Below are 24,087 nucleotides of genomic sequence, written 5' to 3'. Positions count from 1 at the left end.
CCAGTAAACCAAATTCATCACATTTTAGTACTTAACTTAAACCATATCTTCTTCTAGTGACTATTCTTTCAGTTATTATTTTGGGTCCAGTTTTCTTTCATTGAAGGGCACACTTAAGAAATTGGCAACTGACTCACTCAAATTCCTTCCTCATCTACCAAGAGAAAGCTGGCAGGAACTGCATGGGATCTGGCCTGTACAAGCCTAAAACATTTGACTGCTTTCTCTGGTTTTCCTCCAGGGACAAAGCCACCTTGTTCCTGGCATATGAAATGAGAAATAAATGTTGACACCATATAGGCAAGTGATATGGAAAACCTTTTTGATCTTGTCATTTACTGTATCAATGCAATTTTGCAATATTTTCCCCAGATAGTGACATGCTTGTCCAGTTTTGGAAGTAATGTGATGTGCATAATTGTTGGGTTTAAAATGGATTATCAGAGTGAAATCACTGAAATCTGTAGTGAGGAATTGAGAAAGTTGCGGGCAGAAGGTCAAATAGAACTGTATCGTAATACCACCTAGACCTAGGTTTTTACAGGAGTGCAATTATTTGCTAACTTAATCTCTTCCTCTGTGAAGGATTCTCTCTCTGTTGGTGAGATTAAGGAATTTACAGTAATTTTGGATTTGGTATTATTGTGAAACAGGTATTTATACAAAGTGTGCAAAGTGTATGTTATTTTAAAAGGCAATTTATATTTTTGTGATTTAAAGCAGCGTTTGTCAACTTGGGTGCTACAGCAATTCTAGAAAAACAAGGACAGAGGGCGCACCAACCTTGCACATTAGCTTTGCAACAAAAGATGATATTTATTGAATAAAATATTGTACTCACAAACGAGTGGTAAAACCAAGCCAGAAATTAAGAAAATCCATCAGTTACTTCATCCAACATGGTCCACTGGCTGTTGAAATTTAGAGGGATAAGAGTAGCCCAAGGTTAACTGATGCATTTCAAGAGTGACCCCTCTCCCTTAAAGCCAGCAGACCACATTGGACTAGGTCACTGATGGACTTTCTTAATTTCTCACTTGATTTTACCACTCGTTTGTGAGTACAATATTTTATTCAATAAATATCTTTTGTTGCAAAGGTAATGCGTCCCCTGTGCTTGTTTTTCTAGAATTTCTCCTGGGTTTTCCCTGACCTGTTGAGAGTGGCAGCAAAGCCGATGCAGTGGTGTGGTGTGTTCAGAACTCTCCTCCAACCTCTCGAGTCTACCCACAGCAACCTCTTGAGCGCAGGAGCATTTGTTTTTCCTTCAGGGTGCTACAGAACACTGGGATGCCATCTAGGTTCGCCCAGGGTGCTGCAAGCATTCATTTGAACATGCTAAGCATTGTAGCACAGTCAGTGGATCACAGGTGCTATGCTCTGGCTTCTGCCATACAGAGGTTTAGTCATGGAGCTAGAGGAAGTATGAGTAGATTACAAGGGCAGGGATGTCACCGCACTAATGCTACCTTAACCACTTCAATACAGGGCACTTTCGCCCCCTTCCTTCCCAGCCCAATTTTCAGCTTTCAGCGCTCTAGCGCTTTCAGTGACAATTGCGCGGTCATGCTACACTGTACCCAAATGAAATTTTTATCATTTTGTTTGCACAAATAGAGCTTTATTTTGGTGGTATTTATTCACGACTCCGTTTATTATTTTTTTGCGATATAAGCGCAAAAATGCGGAAATTTGGAAAAAAAAACAATATTTTATTTTTTCTATTTTAAAAGAAATCCAATAAAATCTAATTTTGTCATAAATTTAAGCCAAAATGTATTCTGCTACATGTTTTTGGTAAAAAAAATTCCGTTAAGTGTATAATAATTGGTTTGTGTGATCACGGACATATGTACGCAAATGATCATGTACATATGTGTGCAGGTGATCACATACATATGTGTGCAGATAATCATTGGGACATGTGATTTTAGTGGGTGACACGGGCGCATCGGGATCGCGCCGCTGCGCGGGCACGCACGCGCTCGATCCCGCTACTTCTGATGGACGTTCCTGAATGTCCTATCAGGAGTAGACAGCTCCCACCCGGCCGTATATGTGCATTGGCCGGGTGGGAAGTGGTTAAAAATTCAAGTTCCCCTACCGTGGTTTGAGGTGGGATTTTTGTTTTTTCAATCACAACTCTCTATAAATTGATAAGTGAAGCCACACACAACTGTGTCAAATTCAAAGTTTACAGGAGCCAGGAGTGTGGGTGGTGGTTTGAGGTTTGGGGGCTGTGAACTCTGACCCTATTTTATGTTACACCCTAAATATGGTGTTAATATGAAACATGGTCAGAAAGGTGGCATGCTCTTTAAATGTCTTCACAATGCTTATAGATACAGAGCTGAATGAGCCCTTGTTTACTGCTGGTTTGGAATATACACTGCTCAAAAAAATGTAAAGAACTCTTTGAAAACACATCAAATCTCAATGGGGAAAAATACCATGCTGGATATATATACTAATATGGACAGGGTAATGTGTTAGGAATGAAAAGATACCACATCGTTTGATGGAGATGAAAACAACCTACAGAGGGCTGAATTCAAAGAAACCCTGAAAATCAAAGTGAAAAAATTATGCAACAGGCTAGTCCATTTTGCTGAAATTTAATTGCAGCAACTCAAAATGGTAGTCAGTAGTTTGTATGGCCCCCACATGCTTGTATGTATGCCTGACAACATCAGGGCATGCTCCTAATGAGACGACGGATGGTGTCCTGGGGTATTTCCTCCCAGATCTGGACCAGGGTATCACTGAGCCAATGAACAGACTGAGGTGCAACCTGGCGGCGTTGGATGGGCCGAAACATAATATGTCCTAGAGGTGTTCTATTGGATTTAGATCAGGCGAGCATGGGGGCCATTCAATGGTTTTAATTCTTTCATCCTCCAGGAACTGGCCACATACTCTCGCCACATGAGGCTGGGCATTGCCATGCACCAGGAGGAACCCAATACCCACTGCACCAGCATAGGGTCTGACAATGGGTCCAAGTATTCCATGGATATGGCTCCCCAGACCAACCCACCACCAAACCGATCATGCTGAAAGATGTTACAGGCAGCATAATGTTCTCCACTGATTCTCCAGACCCTTTCACATGTGCTCAGGGTAAATCTGCTCTCATCCGTGAAATTCACAGGGTGCCAATGGCAGACCTGCCAATTCTGGTGTTCAATAGTAAATGCCAAACGAGCTCCATAGTCTGTTTGATTGTTTGGTAAGTGACATTCACACCAGTGGCCTCCTGAAGGTCATTTTGTAGGGCTCTGGCAATGCTCATTCTGTTCCTCCTTGCATAAAGGAGCAGATACTGGTCCTGCTGGTGGGTTAAAGACCTTCTATGGCCCTGTCCAGCTCCCTAGAGTAACTGCCTGTCTCCTGGAATCTCCTCTGTGCTCTTGAAACTGTGCTGGGAGAGACAGCAAACCTTCTGGCAATGGCACGTATTGATGTGCCATCCTGGAGGAGTTGGACTGCCTGTGCAACCTATATAAGGTCCAGGTATTGTCTCATGCTACCAGTAGTGACACTGACCATAGCTAAATGCAAAACTAGTGAAAAACAGTCTGAAAAAAATGTCAGTGGCCACCACCTGTAAAACCATTTCTGTTTTGGAGGTCGACTCATTGTTGCCCACCTAGTGCACCTGTTGTTAATTTCATTAACACCAAAGCAGCTGAAACTGATTAACAACCCCCTTCTGCTACTTAACTGACCAGATCAATAGCCCAAGAGTTTAATTGACTAGATGCTATACTCTGATTAAAAAGTGTTCATTTTGAGCAGTGTATAAACACTTTACTTTGCATGATCTAGACACAGGTTCATTTAAAGCCCACTTCCAGAGAAATCATTTTTTTGCTACAAGTTTTTGTAAAATGTAAATTTGTTTTTTTACACAACATTGTCAGTTTAATAGGATATTTTTCAAACACAGCATGGGCTTACATACAATTACAACCCAAGACACATTCTGCTACACGTGCAAGACTTTTTTTTACTGTCTGGACTGATTATTTACCAGACATTGGTTGATTTGTGTGATACAATCAATTGTGTCAAAACCAATGTACTGTATGGGTCACCTCTGTTCGAGTGGTCAGAGAATATAGTGTAGCTTAGTGTAGCATCATTTATAGAAGTTGTGGCTGCCCCCAGAAATGCCATGTCTACTGGCCAGGATGTAAAGTAGGATGAAGAAAGGAAGAACAAATGTAGTTTCAAGAGTGTAGTTGTCGGCAGGGGCTGACTTGCAGGAACATAGTCAGGTGGACTAGCAGATGGATCAGTTCAGGCTGCAGGCAGACACATGGTCAGAAAATAGGATTGGTCCAGGTAGCAGGCAGAAATGTGGTCAATAAACAGGCCAGGGCTAGTACAGGCGGCAGACAGAGGCAACGCTACACTGGTGTGGTGCTGATCAGGAACACTGCTGCTGACTGCACTGGTTTGTTGGCAGTGGGACTTGTGTAGTGGCCATAGGCCATAGTGAGACTATTCTGCTCTGGAAGTGGTGATCGAGATTTTTTTTTACAAAATGATTTCTCATACACCATGGTTATCTGGCCAGTAATACATCTCCTGTAATAGAGTGCTCCCACTCTGGATGAATGAGCAGAGGGTACACATATGGATAGCAGAATTGTCGGTCTGGGAGTAGAGGAGTTAGATGTACTAGCAAATTTTTGCACGGCACATGGGCCGAATTCAGTCAGTGTGTACAGCTGGCTTTCCAACAGAAGCTGGTGTAATGACTGGCTTTTGTTGAAAGGGCATGCTGGAAAACCAGCATCCAATCAGCCCTTGCAGCCAATGGCTGCAAGCATTGATCAGTGTGTTCTGGGGTGAGGGCAGGCAGGCCCCCTGTTAGGACAGAAAGGTACAGCGGTGGAGATTGCTGCACCAACATCAGTTGTATTGGTATGGTGATCTGTCATTCCGTGGGGTTGAACGACAAAAACTATGTGTGTACAAGGCTTTAAAAGATGACAATTATAAGAACCCCTGTCATTGGTTAGTGGTTCGTCTTATCCCTGTAACTGATATATCTGCAAGAGCGTAAACAACAAACTTACTGGCTGGATGGCCAGATGAACATAGAAAAAAAGAAAGCCTAGAATAAAATGCAGCCACTAAATCTATATAAAAAAAAAAAAAAATCTATTTAATAAGCTGCAATATAATAAATGTTTGCTTTTGGGTTTAATACGACTTTAGCTGCCCGTGGATGGTACCAAATCAGCTGGTATACCATGCTGTCTGGACACACTGGGTCTAAGGGGGTATATCAATGCATAAAGCAGCAACTGAAACAGAACAAGCAATTTATAGATGTGGCAGATACATTTGTTTTCTTTTCCAATCACCTGGTGATCCTGCCAGTAACACACTTCCTGTGGTAGAGTGACAATGCTAATTCACAATAATGTATCTATGGAGCACCAATTGACAAGAAATGTGTTGGAACTACAGAATACCTCACCCCTCCGTAACTGCATAGAATAAGGGGGGGGGGGGGTTAGTAGTTCACACAGGGAACAATGCTAGCCTAAAAGAGCAGAACAGGGAATGATTAGCTTGATGAATTTCTTTCTGTATCCACAGCTACTTTTACATTTATTGAACAGATAAACAAAACACCTTTAATGGTACATTTAACATACCATATAAGAGCAAATATGGGAATCCAATATTAGGGCTCATTTACATGGCCGTTCACTGCTTAGATCAGCATATTTTTGTGTTTGGTGAGGCCAGGTGTTTGAGATAAGCTGTGGATGGGAAGCCTAAAGAAATCAATGACAGGCTGACAAAGCATGCATGTTATTGCTCAAAGAGTGATTACATGATGCAAGGGACAGATGAGTTTTCTTTTGTACACAGACTGTTTGAGTCCAGGGCCACTCATCTGTCCCGAACCACAGATATTTGCTTCATGTTATATTACATGCAGACAGCTGTAATCCCCTTAGCCTGTCATTGATCTGTACAAGATGAGCGTTTGCAGTTGAGCGTAAACACCTGACTGTACCCGCAGCACAAATATGGTGATCTGGGTGGTATAGGGCCACGCATAGGTGTGTAAATGAGCCTTTAGGGTTTACATACAATTTAGGAATGCCTAATATACAGTTTGCTTAAAGAAAAGCCAGTATGAAAAAAAACACTAGAGTCTTAACCAAAACCACAATACCATTTATTATGTGCAAAATACATAAATGTCACAAGGTACAGTTAAACGCAGGAAGGCTCATCTACTTTACGCAAAGCTGACCAATGTTACAAGTCACCTTTCACCTGATACAGATTGAAACATAACTTTAGGCTTTGCATTGAATACACAAATATTTCTTAATATGTTTTTTTCCATTTTTCCTTTTTATTTTAAAAGCAACCTACATAACAAGTGACTATAAATAATTAGTGTTTTATGAAATCATATACGTATCTTGCACAATCTAACAAAAATGTGGGGTATGTTCCAGCAAACCCATCTTGAGATTTCTTTCAAATTCTCTTCCAATACATTGTGTGAGATGTCTGGACCAGCAGACCAATTACAGTACTGTTACAAACCTATATTATAAGTAGGGTATATATCACTTACTACATCCTTCTTATCTGCCGATACTCTTATAAAAGACCTTGTCTGATTTCACTGAATACCTCCCAGATCCTTTTCAGTGCTGGTGCAACAAAACACATATAAGGGAATTGAAATGGCTGCATCTAGGTACCCATTACCACCCCCTAATTATTCAAATTTGCTTTGTACATACAACTCTCCTAATTACCAATATTGAAGGAGTTACGGACATGCTTTTCCGTCCTTTAAAATCTGGTGCTTTTTTTAACAACACTTTTTTTTCTTCTTTTTTTTAATAAACTAGTTGTTTTCGTCATTTAATGTTCATCTATGTCGTATCTTAGTGCTGATCTCCTGCAGCCTCCTTTCTACATGTATATACTCTAGTGATGGGTTCATGCCATTGCACTGGTGGGTTTCAAGACAGTGACAACAATGGACCATACAATGTGCATCACCACGGCTGCATGTAATGTCCATTGGGAGAATACATAACAGGTTGACAACTCAGGAATACAATTAATGGACTTGGACAGATAGTTGTCACCCAATACCAGGATGTGCCTGAACATAAAACATTCATGGCAGGATTATTTTAATGAAAGCTTCAGAAATACTGAAAATGATTATTGAATTTGCAAACAAATGTTAGTGATTGGGTTTGCATATTCTTTAAATACTAATTTAAACAAACCCATTGAGAGTCAAAGTTAACAAATGATACATGATTGGAATACATGGTGAAGGGAGATTGTTAGTATTATTAATTATTAAAAAAATTACAGCAAAATCACTTTAATCTTTTACTATAACATGTATATAAAATTAGGACAAGGCCAATACTTTCTAACACCAGACAGACAGACTCCATATTTTTATCCTCAGCACTTTTGACCAGTAATTATTTTTGACTGAAATGTGAGCACATTTTGTTGAAGTCAGCAGTACAAACTGTAGACGTTTTAAACCCGAAATAAACGTATTCTTGTGGCTTAGCAAAACATAAATGGGGATGTGGACTCCAACTAGAAAACCTGCAAAATAATCAGGGGGAATGGAGTTGTTGATAGCAAAGTCCTGCAATATGGATATCTATACAGTGCTAGGAGCATCTATGACACAAGAAACTCTACACAACCAGCCTCCTTCCTTTCCCTACCATAAAAAAAAATTAAAAATGTTGCAGATATGAAGTGCAGGAACATACACATCCCCCAATTCCTCTGGTCACCTCTACAGGTCTTTACATGTCATACCTGCAACTGTTTTCCTTTATTAATTACAGATTTTCTAAAAAAATAAAAAAATAAAATAAAAAGTTTTATGACTTCTTGATACAGTAATATGTCTACATTTTGTGAGAACCAACTACTATATTTAAAATTTTTCATCAAATTAACAGTATTTTTTACAACACTGTTTTACAGAAACAGTTATAGAGTATTGTACAAAGTACATTTTTTTAAACAGGTCTACAATTTTATAACAAATATTATCAAAATGCTATTCCGTTTTGCTCTTAAATATAAACTTCTCATGGGGGTTTAAATTGTTGCATTCAGTTTGATTGAGCATTTAACATGGGCCAAAACACACAAAAAATGCCCCTGCAAAATTATGCACACACTAAATAGACCTTTACGACCTGTGCATTGTGGTACATTATAGCTATAATGTATACACATTGGGGCAGCATTGAGAATGAATGGCAGCACCCCAGTATGCTGATATACTGCATGACCACTGCTATGACCCCAGCCTTAAAGTATAACTAAGGGCAAAACTTTTTTCATGTTTTAGGGTGGAGAAAAATTGGACCTCTTGTCAAGTTTTTATTGTGGTTTGTGTCTCAATTAGGGTGATTCACCCTCGCTATTTGTAATGTTTACCACTATCAAGGAACGTGAAAGTTAAAGAAAATCCCAAATTTTGGGTTGTCCCCAGAACGGAAATAGTGAGGGAATCTTCTAATTGGCATACTGATTTGATACTAATTATGGTAACAACCAAAGATTTCCTCACTTTTAAGGGATTTAACCCCCCCAATAGGACACCGATGGCAAAAATAAACCTTACAAGGGTTATAACCCTCCCTTACTCTATGCAAAATGAAAAAAGAAAAAGAAAAGAAAAAGGCCTTGCTTTTCATTTTATTTGAAATTACCCATGTACAACCCAGTTGTAACATGCAAATGATTCTGTAGATCACTTTAATCACATCAATTTGCCAGAACGTGGGCAACTGACATTATCAAGTGACGTGGTTGAAAATTGTTGTGGGTTGTTTTTTCTATCAGAGTCGGGATCTAATGGAAAAATAAGCTTCAGTGTCATTGAATGTGTACCCCTACATAAATGGGCCACATAGTTTATATTCCTTATTATCAGTTTTATTGTATTGTCAGGTTGGATAAAAAGGATGTCAATGTTTGGAATCAGCAATTGTTTGCAATGGAGCAACACATGCACAATCCACTGCCCTATCGCCATCGTTCACTTGCATGTAACCTTTCTTTGAATTCTCTGTCTTTCCTGCAAAAGGTAGACACATGGCATGTAACAGACTCCTTTTGACAGCAAAGATGCAAAAAGCACATACATGATTAACCTTCTAAAAACATTATGAAAACATAAAATCAAACAATCTCATAAAGCAGAAATTGCCAATGACAATTTGCGTTATATGCAGTAAAAATACAAGGTCTACTACAACATACTGTATAGATGAGATACTCTAGAGCCAGCAAGAGATATTCCTTATATATTAAAATGTTAACCCACATGCATATTACTGACCTATAGATAAAATAAGAAATCCTTACAGTTTGCCCGAAACTGCCATAGAACTCTATGCATGTATCTAAAATGAAAAACTAGTGATTTTTTTGTTACATATTTTCTAATATTTTAAATAATATATATAGATTACTGCGATGCACTGCATCAAACAGCCTTGTCAAATAAGAGCTGGAAATGGCAAATATCCAGCAACTAAATAGATACTTCAACATCAAAAGGTAATATTTTGGCATACTTTAAAGAGTGTGTTGTATTAACCAAAAGCTGAAATAAAACTACTGTATTTGTATTCTGTACAGTGGAAAAAAATATGGTGCAAGCTGTCCCTTACAAGCATATTTAAAGTCTTTAAAGGATTTGGTTTTATGAAGTAAAGAACAGATCATAAAGATCGGAAATAGTATGGAATATGTTTTCCAGATACACAATACCGGGATGACATCAAAGCTCCCATCTTAAAGAAAATCGAAAGTTTTTCAAAAAAGGTGTTTGGTTTACAGTATATTTAAAGGCTCCTGCATTACAATCTAACAGGTCCCAGATCCAGTTATGGCGTGATCTACAAGCCCTAAAAAAGTAAAAAAAAAGCTTTCTTAAAGCCTTGTGCAAATGATAGGATTTTCGGATGAATGATGCATCGAAAATATAGAGGTTACCAAACTTATGAAAATTCTCATATGACAGAATACAACTTTGGAAGGGATGTAATGTGTTGTATTGTAATGTATTCTTTTATTTCCGAGCATGCATGGTCTTGCATTTCAGATTTCTTTCCAACAAATATTGTACTGATTAAACGAAAATCATACAATCTGGTATCATACGAGAATAATGTTCGTGTTTGCCCCTTCGAATAAATTTGGATGAACTGTCGTAATCGGCTCTTGAAAGCTGTGTACCAACGATCAAATCATAGAATCGCTTGGAATGTGGTATTATTCATTCGATTTTCTGATCGTGTGTACTAGGCTTTACCCCATTTTCCTCCAACACCCGATTGAGCCAAATCCTCCTTTACTTTTGGCTCACACTCTTACTGTCCTAGACATTGGAGCTTATAGTGGGAGGGTTTGAGCAACAGAGGACAAACCAGAAAATGGGGGGCAGAAACAGGTACGCCAGTTCCCCGATTGGCAAGCTACAGTGAAAATGCTGATAGCCATGCCTCATGCAACATCTGCTCATCCCAATGTATTGCCTAAAACAAACCTGAAAACAGCACATTTTTATTCCAGAAGAACCCTTGAAATACATTTTCAGATCTCAGGGAACCCCCTTCTAAGAATAGTCCATTGGGGGTCATAAAGGAAAATGCCCCTTATCTTGGTGGTCAGTGAGAAGGTTTTGCTCTTATAATTGTGGTTAGAATGCCACTCTTTTTACAACTACAAAGATCATTGGTGTCATGCTACTGGCCCTGTCAAAGGACCTGCAACCATCAAGGCACCAGAGTTCAATTAGTCACAGCTCAAGGAACCCCCAGCAACCACTGGAGGAAATCCAAGGTTTTGAGGAACCCTGGATGAGAATGGCTGATTTAGAGGAACAAAGCTCCCCAGCATCTACATAAACATTAAATATTACTTTGCTGTGAAATTAGCCTTTACTTTCTTTCAGCCTGCCTTACCTAGCTGGCAGTCTTCCACTAAGTAAACTGACTGGCCAATCTTTTCATAATGATATCATAGTGATCCCAGAACAGATGACTCATATGCCTCTGTGTTGAAAGCAAAAAAGGTCAAGAACCACTAAGCTAGGCAAACCATAATGTAACAGTGTGATCTGGTGAGACTATATCGATAATATATCTGAATCGCTTGATTCTATTCTGAAGTGAATGAAAAACTTTCTCCATACCAGTTATATTAGAGATAGATATTTGTGTATTGTGTTACTTACATGGTCTTGGCTCAGCAAAGGCTTTGTATCAACAAGTTAAGTTTCTTTCCACAAAGAAAGATGGAATATAGAGGAATATGTAATACTATAATACGTATGACATCTGAAATGTAGATTTTGATGAACTATTGCTTCTAAACAACTGATCACCCCCAAAGTAATGTTGATTTTATAAGTGTTAAAGCCTTCTTTAAAAAAAAAAAAAAAAATCAGCACAAGGTATATGACTTATCTACAGTGAGATGTGTACCTTGTGCTGCGGTTTCCTCTTTCACCTAAACCTTCTTCCTTTGATGTACAACAAATGTGACACTGCGCTTCTTCATTTGATGGCCACCCCCACGCCTGCAATATTCTGGTGCTTCAGAGACTATTATACCTAAGGAGGGCTGTCGCAGGCTCTCATCAAGAGTGATGACTAGCTCATCCATTTATAGAAGCTGGTACTACAGTGTCTATAAATCAAACCCAAATTATGAACAGAGGGGGTGGACCTATCAATCATCTGCTGTCCTCCATTCATAGATTGTGCTAGAACAACAACTTCTATGAATGCAGCAGTGGAGTGGAAAAGGCAGGTGAAGTTGTGTACTCTTGATGAGTGTCCACAGCCCCTTAATTCTTTAAACCCCTGCCACATCAGAAGATTACAGCGGCAGGGGTGAGGTGGGGAGGGCATCAGTGAAGGAAGATTTCAGTAAAAGGAGGACACAGCAGCACATAGGACATATCCCAAAAATCATATGCTTTGTGCCGATATTTTTTTTGCTTTTGTTTTAGATGAACCTGGGCTTCAACAATTTTAAATCAAAGAGAAGTGCAAGAAAAATTTCATATTTAAACACCTAGCTATACTATAGACCAATCTTTCTCAATATTTTTAACACAGAGAAACTCCTGAAATACCTATCCGGTCTCAGGGAACTCCGGCTAAAAAGTACTATATCTACAACTCATGATACCAGGTGTGATGGTCATCGGGAAGAATCCAGGAACTTATCAGAGACAGAAATTGATCATTGCTCCAGGAACCGCTAGCAACCTAATTGAGAATCCCTGCAATAAATGCTGGTGCCTGCCAATTTGTGAATAGAACATGTATGAATACTCTAATAAAGAATCACTAGAACCCATGTGGGATTCTTGCTCAGTGCAACTACATTACTTGGAGTTGATTTACAGCTGGAGTAAAGAAAGCTGGAGGGAGGTTTGAGGGTCACTTCACACCTCCATGTGCATTAACAAGCATTTTTTTCAGCACTGAGTTTACCTGAACAAAGTGTGGTGTTGCATAAAAAAAAGCCACATTTTGTTATCCTGCATGATTTTTCTTGAGATGTATAAGTAGAGGCGCCTTGGAACCTTTTCTGGTGTGAAGAAATAATGCTCTGTTTTAACACCAGCTGCAAAAAGCAGGATACGGGGTGAGCCTCACCAAATGCAAGAATGACTGCCTAGGTGTGTAAGGACCCTTACACTTTCAAAGGAAGCAGTATTAAAATTATGCTGGAACATGATAGTTATTTTCAGTGTTTTTAAGTTCAGGCCGAAACCCGAAGTTCAGAAAAGTAATTCAAGGGGAGTCTTTATGTTTCTATACGTTGTTTCTATACACTACTAGCCTATAATTTTGCACTTAAAGTGTTGTCCTAAGCGTTATGACACAACAGTCTGAATAATTTTGGAGTGAGGTGTTATAAAACCCAGCTAGTTTTGTCTAGTGATAACACCAATTTTATTATATTTAGCCATTTTACCATAACCTAAACACTAAAGAAGTTTATGACAAAAATAGCTGCTTATAAAAAAAAAAGTAAATTATAAAAATACATGTTATATACATAATACAAAAAAATTAACTTCATGCTTAATTCTCACCACCATGACAAGTCTTACAATGTGTCTTTTATAGAAAATTTCAGTGCTGACAAATGCTGTAGTTATCTCCCATACACTGTGAACCAAAAAAAAACAAAAAACCCGTTTGATAAAATAAAAAAAGATGCATGGAAGATTTAGTGGTCCTTCACACTGTTACTTTTCAATTTGAAATATCAAATACTAATGCCAACTGCATGTGACTAAAAGTCATGACGTCTAGGCTGGGAATTGCTTCTCTCTTTGTAAGTCCACAGCTCAAGGTGATATTCCGGGATAAGAGAAAAGCCCATCGCAATACACAGTCAGTACTTCTCCACATCCTGACTTCTGTACATTTTTTACAGGATTAAAAGAGTACACAGAATGCCCAACAAAGCAATATTCTGTCCATAGATTGCAATCAATCTGATGGACTGCCATTCTGAGTTCCAAATCAGCCAAGGTGACAGCTCTCAGAAATCTGCGTCTTCATCATTGTCATCATTGTCATCATTATAGCTGATGAGACCCTGAGGGTCGTTATTGATGCGTTTGTATACAAAATGAAAGACTTGGAGGTTTGGTCGACTGTGAAGTTCAGCTTTAATTTTCTGTGGGTATGTGTCTTCACTGAGCTGCTGCCAAGTTTCATCAATGTAAAGGAAGAGACCATAATTTTCATGGTCCTTGATGTTAAACCGCTGAGCGCACATCATGCAGATGTCTTCTGTCGTGGTGTAAGGCCTAACAATTAGTGTCTTGCCGGTACAGCCACTATCCACTTCTTGAAGGGCAACCCTCAAATAATTCTATTACGGAAAAAAAAGGAACAAACAGAATGTTACTAAATTAAATTTAGACCAGGACCACAGTTCTGAATAGCCATCACATACCATATTGCTGACTGTCACTAACACACTGCTGTGTATGATAAAACATTCTATACTGGCACCCTGCCTGCCAGTATAAATCAGCTGGGTACATTTAGTTATTGTCTCTACATAGTGCATTTTTTTTTCTAGAAATAGTGTACATAATGTTCATTCACTCTGGGCTTGTGCATTTAGAAAGGAACTGTTAGCAGAGTAAGATAACAGTTTTAAGGCTAGTTAGTTGACTGGGGTCAGAAAAAGGCAGCACAAGACAGCTGGCCCAGGGAGGTAGAAAGTATAAATCAAGCCATGATTAAGACTGACGCATATAAAACACAGCCCTTTTATGAAGTCACTTAAAGTAGTTGTAAACCTCAGAGATGAAATATGTACAAAACCTATCCTTCTATAGTGTGTACTTGTCTCAATTAAGAGCACCAAGTGTCATTTCTGTCTGCTGCTTCGTTCCTCTGCTATCAGCATGAATCACTTTTCACAAGTTTTACTAACACAAAAAAGGTGACGGGGAGGGCTCTTTGTTCCTGTGAGCTGTGTGAAGGGGGTGGGGGTGTCCCTTCCATCCAATCAGCTCTCACTAAGCTCTGCAAAGTGTAACTTCAGCTCTTTGCCCCTCTCTTTTTTCTGAACTTTCAGACAAGCTTTATAAATTCTGTACTTTGAACAGATGTAGAGAAGAGAAGACTGCAGATAGATACAACTTATGTAGGAGGATCTGTTTCATCTCTGTGTATCACCTGAGGCCAGTCACTTCACTGGGCATGAATACGGGTTTACAACCACTTTAAAGGATATTCCAGAAGGATTGAAAATAATCTATACTACATTACAGCAGTATCTGCCACCAACTGCTGATTATTCTTTTCCAGGAGGGGAAAGTCGTCAGCTAAAGGTGAATATTTCCAGCTGACAGATGGTCCCTCAACATAAAAAAAATGGCAGGGTTCTCTATAAGGTTCAAATACTAAGAGGGCATCTACACAATTAGATGGCACTGTATACAGCCACTATCCTAATTCTGCTCAATATCTTGTGTATTGGAGTAGCACAAAGCTCTGTCCTTGCTTTGTCTCCAGTTACTGCACAGGCCTGACAGATAGTCAAACTATAAGTGCTATTGTTTTTAATTGATGCCTGGCAGTTTTGCTTCTATGCATTAGGAAGATAAAAAAAATCTTCTGTGTCACAGGATCCATTATTCATCCCCCTTATACTTACATGAACACATTCTTGATCCAGCGACATGCATGAGAGCAGCGACTCTCTCCGCTCTTTCCCTCTTTACAGGGAAGACTGATATCAGTGGGATACAGTCACCTGTCACTGCCTATTACGGTCACAAGGGATGTTTACATTCCTTCTGACAGCAATAAAAGCCATCAAAATTTGTTTTTTAAACAGACAGTGTAAACTAATAAAATAAGATTTTTTTTATCCCTCCATGCTTACACAGCTGGGGGGGGGGGGTCTGTGTAAGATGCAGAGGGGGCTGTGTAATTTGCGAGGAGGGGGTGCCTGTGTAATATGCAGAGGGGGGGTTGGGTGGGGGGAGGACCGTGTGATGTGCAGGGGGGGGCTGTGTAATATGCAGGGGGGCTGTGTAATGTAAAGGGGTCCAGAGGTGCAGGGGGCTGTGTAATGTAAAGGGGGTCAGAGGTGCAGGGGGCTGTGTAATGTAAAGGGGGTCAGAGGTGCAGGGGGCTGTGTAATGTAAAGGGGGGCAGAGTCGCAGGGGGCTATGTAATGTAAAGGGGGTCAGAGGTGCGGGGGCTGTGCATTGTTTTCTTCATTCATTAGCAGCTGAATGCGGCCCTCCATGCATTCACATACATTGAATCTGTCCCTGGGTTAGAGCACGTGTCTGGTTATATTGCTCTCTATGTCCCTAAATGGGGGATTTCTCCTCATTTCGTGGTGGTGATTAAACAAGAAGTGAGATAAATCTTCCCAACAAATGACACAGACAGCAAAAAATCCTACAATGAAAAAGAGGTTCTAACCATAGCCCATTCTATTAAAAAAAGTGGCGTTATTGCTGTGTGCTTCCGATCTTGATAACTTTCCAGTAGGGATATGGAGATTAAACAAATGAAACAATGGTGGAGTTCCAATTTAATATAATTGGCATGATGTGTTAACATTACCTGGAAATCATCAATGGATGGAATGGTCCTGTTTGCAGTTCTCCTCTTGTGCCATTGCTTTAACGTGTCTCTGGTTTCCGAATTTAACAATCGAGAGGCTTGCTCTTCCTGAAAGTTCTTTATCAAGGAAAGTGCCCCATATGCACTTGTCAAGTAATAGCCACCTAAGGGAAAACAAGCACACCATGTAAATATACAGCTAACAACAATATGACTGTTTTTTCTTTAGTTAGAACAAACCTTGTTACCCATGTGCCTTTGGGGCGGCAATTGTGATGGCTAAACCAATATTTCCTATAGTGTAGGTGTAGTGTGATCACTAATTCATGAGCAATTCCTAGTGAATTGATGAGCACATATGATCATCTTGGAACTGGCAAAGTCATAGAGCAAGCCTATATGTATGTATGGCTGACTGGAACGATTTTAAGAAAAAGTGCACCTACTGTGTGTATGTTATGACGCTTCTCATACATGGCTGGTTCACTACCATTTTTCCTCAATTCATTATATCAATATAGCACATAGACAAAGTGACAGTGTTTCTTTAAAGAACATTAGAATTAAGGAAAGGGTAGATCTGTAAACTTGCTTGATTGGTATGCAACCACCAACCTAATCTAGGAAGTTGGTGGTTAGCCATGTCCCATCCAGCACCTTCCTACTGGCTCATCACTACAATGGTTGCCCTACTAATTAATCAAGATGCCCAATAAACAGAGCCAAGCACTAACTTCCTAGCTGATGTTCCAATTTTGTATAAAGCCCACCATACACATTAAAGTCTGACTGTACAATCAAGATTCACCAAAACCTTGTAATATAAGGGCTTATTCAAACTATCCATTCAATTTGTAGCCAATCGGGCAGCACATTGTTGCTGGTAGATCTAAAAGGGGTCAGTTTGTAATGTGTATGGTGAACAGAACAGATTTCCCTGGGTTTTGGGGTTGCCCAGGACTCTCAAAAAGTAATCTCACACAGCAAGTATCTGGAGATGGCCATTATTCAATTAAAGTGTTCATAACAACATCACAACTTGTTTTATACATACCAACACTAAGACTTCAGTATGGTAAGTATTTTAAGGCTCCATGCACATTGGGCTTAAGAAAACATCTGTTCTCTCGGGAGTTAAAAACGCTCATGTAGAGCATTTTTTGTACAAAGTTTAGACGAGTTTAGGAGAGTTTTACGCTTTTTCTGCCTCCAAGCTCCAATTAGAAACACGAACCAGAAGGTTTTTTTTCTGCCTCTAAACATTAAACTTCAAAATATGCCTCTTAACGTCCTAATGTGCGTGGACACCTAGGATAACATTGAGCTGCTTCTACAGGCAGAACACAAAACTCCTGTAGAAGCAACGTTTTTTTAAGTCAGTGTGCATGGAGCCTTAGTGTCTGGCAAGTCTATATATATTTTTTTTTACTTCAAAAGAGCTTTATACATATTTATATCCCATCTCCATTCTTTATGTTAGTTATCTCTGGTTATCAGGCCCATGTCACAGCACAGCTACTATTTGCAGGCACAGGGTAGACAAGTTCAGGAAGGGAGGAGGAGGTCCCCTCTGGTTATCTAAGACATACCACTCTCTCAACAGGATGGAACTATTTAGCTAAACTTGACCATAATAACATAGGAATTCTGTAATGGAAAATCAGCTGTAGAGAATAATGTTCCATAGTAAAAAAACATCATGGTAGCAGTACAGAACAAAACAAAGTAATGGTTTAAATTGCCATATTTTAGGTGCTACACTGTTGTGTCACAGGCAGAGACACAGAGAACCTCCATCATTTCCGAATTGGAAACTGTTGAACATTATCATTGTTTCTAAGTCAGAATTTACAGATTTATTCAAATGAAAGTCAGGACATTAAGCCTGATGTTTCATTCAATGTTTAAACTGTATCTACTAAGCAGTCTTAGGCTACATTCACATTAATAATATTTATTTGCAGTAATATGAAGTGTAGTAGAATAACTATAACTATGAGCAAATTATGCAATTTCCACGTTGAAATTTACCAGCCATTTGCATTACATGTATGTTAGTATAATGTACATTTGTCCAAGTAAATGCCGTCTATGCCAGATTTGATCCTATTTTGATCTAAAAACATCACATCAGGTAAGTTCCCATGTTTGTGCTATGAAGGAAGGGGGATTACGCTGCAGACACTAGATATCTCATGTGAATTCCATCTTGACCAATCAACTTTCCCAAGGTCAGTGTTGTGGAGACATATGCCAAAGCTTTTTTGGCCAAACATGTCCTATGTATTCTATGAGTGCAAGATCATTCTGAACACCTGTGACCCGTTTTCAGCTGACAGTGGGCTAAAGGCTGCTGTCGACTGACATCACTCAGCCGGTCCAAGCTTGGAAATGATCCCAACTTTACAGTCGGGATCCACACATATGCCTGGAACAGCAGCTGGCTCAGCCTCTCTATGATATCCTGAGCCAACCCCTCCACAGCCCAGCATTTCAGTGAACACTGGAGGGGGAGCAGAGAGTACCTGATAGTCTTGGCTCTTTGCTCAGAGCAGAAGGGGAGATCAGCAGTGTTTGATCACCCAGTTCTCACTGCAGATCTGGTGGAGGACAGATGCAGCATTGGACTGATACTGCATCTACCTAGCCGAGTATAATTGCTGTTTTTTTTCTTTTTTTAAATCCCAAACTTATATTTTAAAACTCACTATTCAGCCATACATGGCCAAACAGTTTGAATGTTTTCTAGGTACTGTTTGCATTTTTAGTCCAAGACAGCTGTTGGCTCCAGGAAGGAGATTACAAATGGATCCAGCTGTTTTTATCGGTTTGGTATTTCAGTTGCTGGCAGATGCCAAAGGAGGCATTTAAAGATGCATATAGGTTTACATAAATGTAGTGCAACCTGGAAACCTGGACTCCCTGGATGCTCTAATATACATATAATGACTTCAGACGCTAAAGTTATGCTTGGCCTAGCCCCCTCACAAACACCACTATTGACCAATATTGACCAATAGTGAAGTATGGGAGGGATGGGACAAAGCACAACTTCAAGGCAAGATGTATTCATTAGCATATTTTTCAGGGTGCTCTATAAGCAGGCAATATCCTTACATATTTCCCACTAGGTCTGGCTTATTCAGTAAACATCAGTTTTCTTTGAGAATTATGGGGATCAACCATCATGTTGCAGACAAGAGGCAATAATGAGTATTTATCACAGATTTCCCCAGTTGCTGCGATCCTTTTTTACATATAAGTAATGCACACTAAAGCAATCCAGCTTTTAAAAAGATCTGTTGCGTGAGAATGTTTAACCAGGGGAGCTATTTATAGGAACCGTCAATTCAACATTAACATGGGCCATTTGGAATGGCTGCAAAGAAAAGTCAAATAAATGTGAAACCTCCATGTGTATTAACCCATACAGTTTAAGTACGCTGGCTGAGTTACTGCTGAGAGAGTTGACCTTTTCTTTCTCTGGTGTATATAACAAGTCTGTTTATACAATATCACTCCTAAACTAGATAGATGAAAAGCCTACATGTGCTTCACTGTGTTGGGTGCAGTAAAGGAGTCCTCCTACTGCAAAATAAAATTGTAACTTGCGGAATATCTTTTAACACACTACAACTTTAATTATGAAGCAGAAGCTCTATTTATTACTCTTTTCACATGATTAAAAGGAATACAAGTAAATCATACCTTCTCCGTGTAGTAGAGCTGGGTCCAACAACTCCATCATATACTCAATTTCAGTGTCAATTTCCAGCATGTCACACTGAGCAATGACATAAGTTAGAACCGGCAAAAAATCATCTGCTCCATACATCCTCCCTATAAGACAGATTAAATATCATTAAATCTAAGTAGGAGGAGAAGATCATGTTATATATTGTGCAATGTAAAATGGTCGATGTCATTTTATTAACATTTTCATATCTTCCCGAGGTTGTATCCTTCGGGGGCCTATTCCCACTTGGTCATTGGGTAGCCCTGCCTTGCGCAGTCCAAACAGATGGACAAGGCAAATTGCCTTACTTACTATTTATGCAATTCACCCCAAGGCACTGCGGTAGGGCATGCACATTTTTTTTTCACTGCAGTATGTCATGACGCACTAATAAACATGAATAAAATGTCATTTTGGTGACAAGTCAATAAAGCTGAAAAAAATAATCAGTCCGATATGCTTTAATCACACACACACACATATATATATATATATATATATGTGCATTCATTATTTTATTTTCACAATGGATTTTTAAAATTTTGATATTTGGCTTAAAATCTAACATGAGGTTATCATTGTTCCCAATGTGTGCTATCGGTACTTGTCCTAACAGCAAGTGGTGCTTGGGAGTTTTTTGGATATTTTTATTTTTTTAGGATATATATATATTTCCCCTTTTATTGGTTGAACTAGATGGACTTGTGTCTTTTTTTCAACCAGACCAACTATGACTCCCTGGGTATAGATTATACTGACTCTAGTGGTGGCAGCATTAGAAGGGACATATTTATTCAGTACACGGACTTGAGTACTACATCTGATTCTATGAGCTTCCGTGATCGTATTGTAGGATCTAATTCTAAGGTTGCTTTTTTGAATAGCAGGGCACTGGCAAGATTGGGAAGAAAATCAAAAGCTTGCAATTCAGTAACCATTAGGTAAGTTGGAGAAAATATGAGTATGTGGTAATGGGGGAGATTTACTAAAACTGGAGCACACAGAATCTGGTGCAGCTTAGTAACCAATCAGCTTCTAGGTTTTATTGTCAAAGCTTAATCGATCAAGCTGAAGTTAGAAGCGGATTGGTTACTCTCTAATTTTAGTAACGCTCCCCCAAAGACTCATTACAACTATAACAGTGTTGCAAAACCAAAGGTGAGTAGCTCAGATGATAACTTTTTTAATCCTTGAAATAATTTTCCAGTATTAGGGAATAATCTGTTAGTAAATATTGTATGAACCCAGCTACTGATACATTAGTGTAATGGTCCCTATGTTGTCAATAGTTATTCATCGGGTATAGGTGTGTGTATATGAATACAACAAAAATATTGCCACAGGTGTATCACAACATGGCTCCTTGTTCATTATGTACCTGAGTTATTCTCCATGCACGTATAGATGAGTTTGCAAATTCTTAGTAGCAGCATCACTTTCTTTTCCGGAGAGTACATTTTTTGCATGGTGTACAACTTGACTCTGATCTTTTCCACATCTACAGATTCTGGAGTTGGGGTGAGAACCCCCAGCTCCTGAGGGGTCCTCTGTTTTACTAATAACAGGTTCTCCTTCAGCTCCCTCCATGAACCATCTGCAGTACGGAAGTTCTTTAGCATGTTTTCTATATATCCTTTCAGTGGCTTTAATATACACTTGTGCATTGCTTTTTCCAGGACTACATCTGAAAAACAGAAGGGGAGCATGTTATTGTAACCAGGGTGAATTAGCAATAGCCCTTTCCACTATTATACTAAAAAACAAAAATGTTGAATAGCCAGTTGAGTATCTTGCAGAGCTGTGGCTTTTTCCAGCCCTTACCCCCTGCCCAAGTCCTTGAGTATATTGAGTTTGCTCTAAACTTTAGAGACCAAAATCATCTCTCTTTCAGCCTCCCTTGACACCTTGGGCCTGTGAAGATGGGCTTTGGGTTTGCATTTGAGATCAGTTTGAGAGGCTTCTGAGAACATTCAGAATTCATTAGCAGGTAGGTGCATTTGACCTGCAGTTAACCACCTCAGATCGTTAATGTCTACCCTCTAAGGCCCCTTGCACATGGGCTGTCTATCTGCTGTGTGTCCTAACTTGTGTTCAGTGCATTGTTTCTTGAATACAACGGCTCTACCACCATGGGTACCACGTAATATAACACTTAGTGCCATTCAGCCATAGCCTAGACTTTGACAGGCTGCAGACAGCATGTCTGGATGCTGCTTTTGCATATGCAAGGAGCCTAAGCTGTACCATGCTACTATTGCATTGACTTGTAAGAAAACCAAAAGTTCTTCCACATAGGTCCCTAGTCACCTTTCCAAAATAAAAGTAATATATTTTCTCAGGATTCTCTTTATTCAATGTACTTATCATTTTAGTAAAAAGGGATTATTTATGAATTTTTAGGAACCAAAGTCTAGTTTCCATGAAACGGCGAACAGTCAATGCGTCCAAACCATGGCAGTGGAAATTTTACATGGCACAGCTAATTACCTTTCTATGTGTCACATTATTAAAAAGGAATGCCGAATAGGGTCAGAGGGAAGTACTTTTTATTGGGAGGGACAGCCCAAGTAGCTGTCAAAAGCAAAATATTGCTCTAAATTCAGATGCCATAATGTCACAATCTAGTACAGGCATACCCCACTTTTAAGTACACAATGGGGTTTATTTACTAAAGCTATAAAATGCAAAATCAGGCTCACTTCTGCATGGAAACCAATGAGCTTCTAACCTCGGCTTATTCGATTAAGCTTTGGTAATAAAACCTGGAAGCTCATTGGTTTCTATGCAGAAGTGAGCCTGATTTTGCACTTTCCAGCTTTAGTAAATAAACCCCATTGTGTTACTTAAAAGTGGGGTATGCCTGTATGTGTAATTATAAATGTTTTTCATATTTTCAACTGCACAAAAATTCCAAGTTCTAGAATAGCTTCAAGCTACATGTAACCTAAATAACATTACCAAACAGGCACTTCTCAGATTCTTTTCAGTATGACAACAAAGCTTCCACAGTTTACTAACAGCAAACCATTCAGGACCCAACCATGGAGTCTTTATACTGACATAAGCATAGCAAATTAAAATGCTAGCCAGTGAAAACTGACAAAAATAAAAACTCACTTATTGTTAATTGCATTATGACTTTTGTCCCCCATTTTTCTAATCTTTAGCGCCTATTCAGACTGTATGAGTTTCAATAAAATTACAAAAAAAAGGTAAACAGTGCAACACCTCATGACAATGAGTTGCATCGCTCCTATCCAGCACACACCAGCAGCCTGTTTAACTCTGTATTACATTTGCTTCTGAGGTAAACGAATCCTTAAAGAGTATCATAAGCCAAAACTTTCTTGTTTGCTTTGTATAGGAAGAGTTACAAGTTCTATCAGGTTTGTACTGCTGTCTGTGTGGAGGGTGGGGTGATGCAATCTAATTGTCCTGCTGTCCATTGAGAAACCTAAAATTGTACAGATATCACACGAACAAGCAGGTGAAAGGAAATCTTCCAATAAGGACACCCGCTCTGTGGGGATTACCCCTCACTATGGAAAGATTTCCTCTCATGACCTGTTGTGTCTCCATGACAGACTACCAGGAGGGTGTTGCACCTAATGGTTGTAACTATTAGGTTTCATTATTGGGTCAACTTTTTTTTATATTAAACTCACACATTCCGGCTCAGGATCGAGCACATCTGACCCCATAGCAAGCATTTTGATGTGGGGGCATATAGAGAAAAGGAGGAGCGGACAGCGCCAGCGGGGCACCCCAGAAGAGGCACTTCGGAGCTGATCTACGCTAAACCATTGCACAGAGAAGGTAAGCATGGCATGTTTAAAAAAACCAAAACTTTAGAATTACTTTAATTTATTTCCATTGATGGATGTTTGTTCTCAGAGATGCCTCAATTTTTTAAATAAATCATCCACATCTATCTTAAACACCACTTTAAAGTGCCCAGTTTATTATTATTATTATTTATTCAACGTGTTGCCTTAAAGTGGTTGTAAACCCTTACCCAGTGAAGTGAACGGCCTCAGATGATATACAGAGATGGAAACAAATCCTCCTACAGTACATAGGTTTTACTTGTCTATCTGCAGTTTTCTCTTCCCTACATCCCTTCAAAAGGGCAGAAACGTGTTAAAATCTTTCTTCATCTGT

General features: G+C 39.3%; 1 protein-coding gene across 4 annotated transcripts in view; it reads right to left on the bottom strand.

Annotated features, from left to right (window-relative positions):
* Nucleotides 1-6,186: 6,186 nt before the first annotated feature.
* RIN2 (Ras and Rab interactor 2) overlaps nt 6,187-24,087 on the bottom strand; it is a 271,299-nt gene continuing 253,398 nt past the window's right edge. For all 4 annotated transcript variants that reach the window (XM_077486208.1, XM_077486209.1, XM_077486211.1 and 1 more), the window contains 4 exons: nt 21,305-21,610; nt 19,899-20,030; nt 16,191-16,354; nt 6,187-13,965 (listed from right to left, as the gene is read on the bottom strand). In XM_077486208.1, coding sequence (XP_077342334.1) covers nt 13,630-13,965; nt 16,191-16,354; nt 19,899-20,030; nt 21,305-21,610 — 938 coding nt within the window. In that variant the 3' untranslated portion in view covers nt 6,187-13,629. The remainder of the gene's footprint in view (nt 13,966-16,190; nt 16,355-19,898; nt 20,031-21,304; nt 21,611-24,087) is intronic.

Source organism: Lithobates pipiens, unplaced genomic scaffold (genome assembly GCF_037356315.1).
Source record: "Lithobates pipiens isolate NorthernLeopardFrog02 unplaced genomic scaffold, aLitPip1_a1.2 Scaffold_18, whole genome shotgun sequence".
Classification (NCBI taxonomy): Eukaryota; Metazoa; Chordata; class Amphibia; order Anura; family Ranidae; genus Lithobates; species Lithobates pipiens.
Note: the sequence above shows the minus strand (reverse complement) of the source record. Positions and strands in the feature narration are given on the sequence as shown.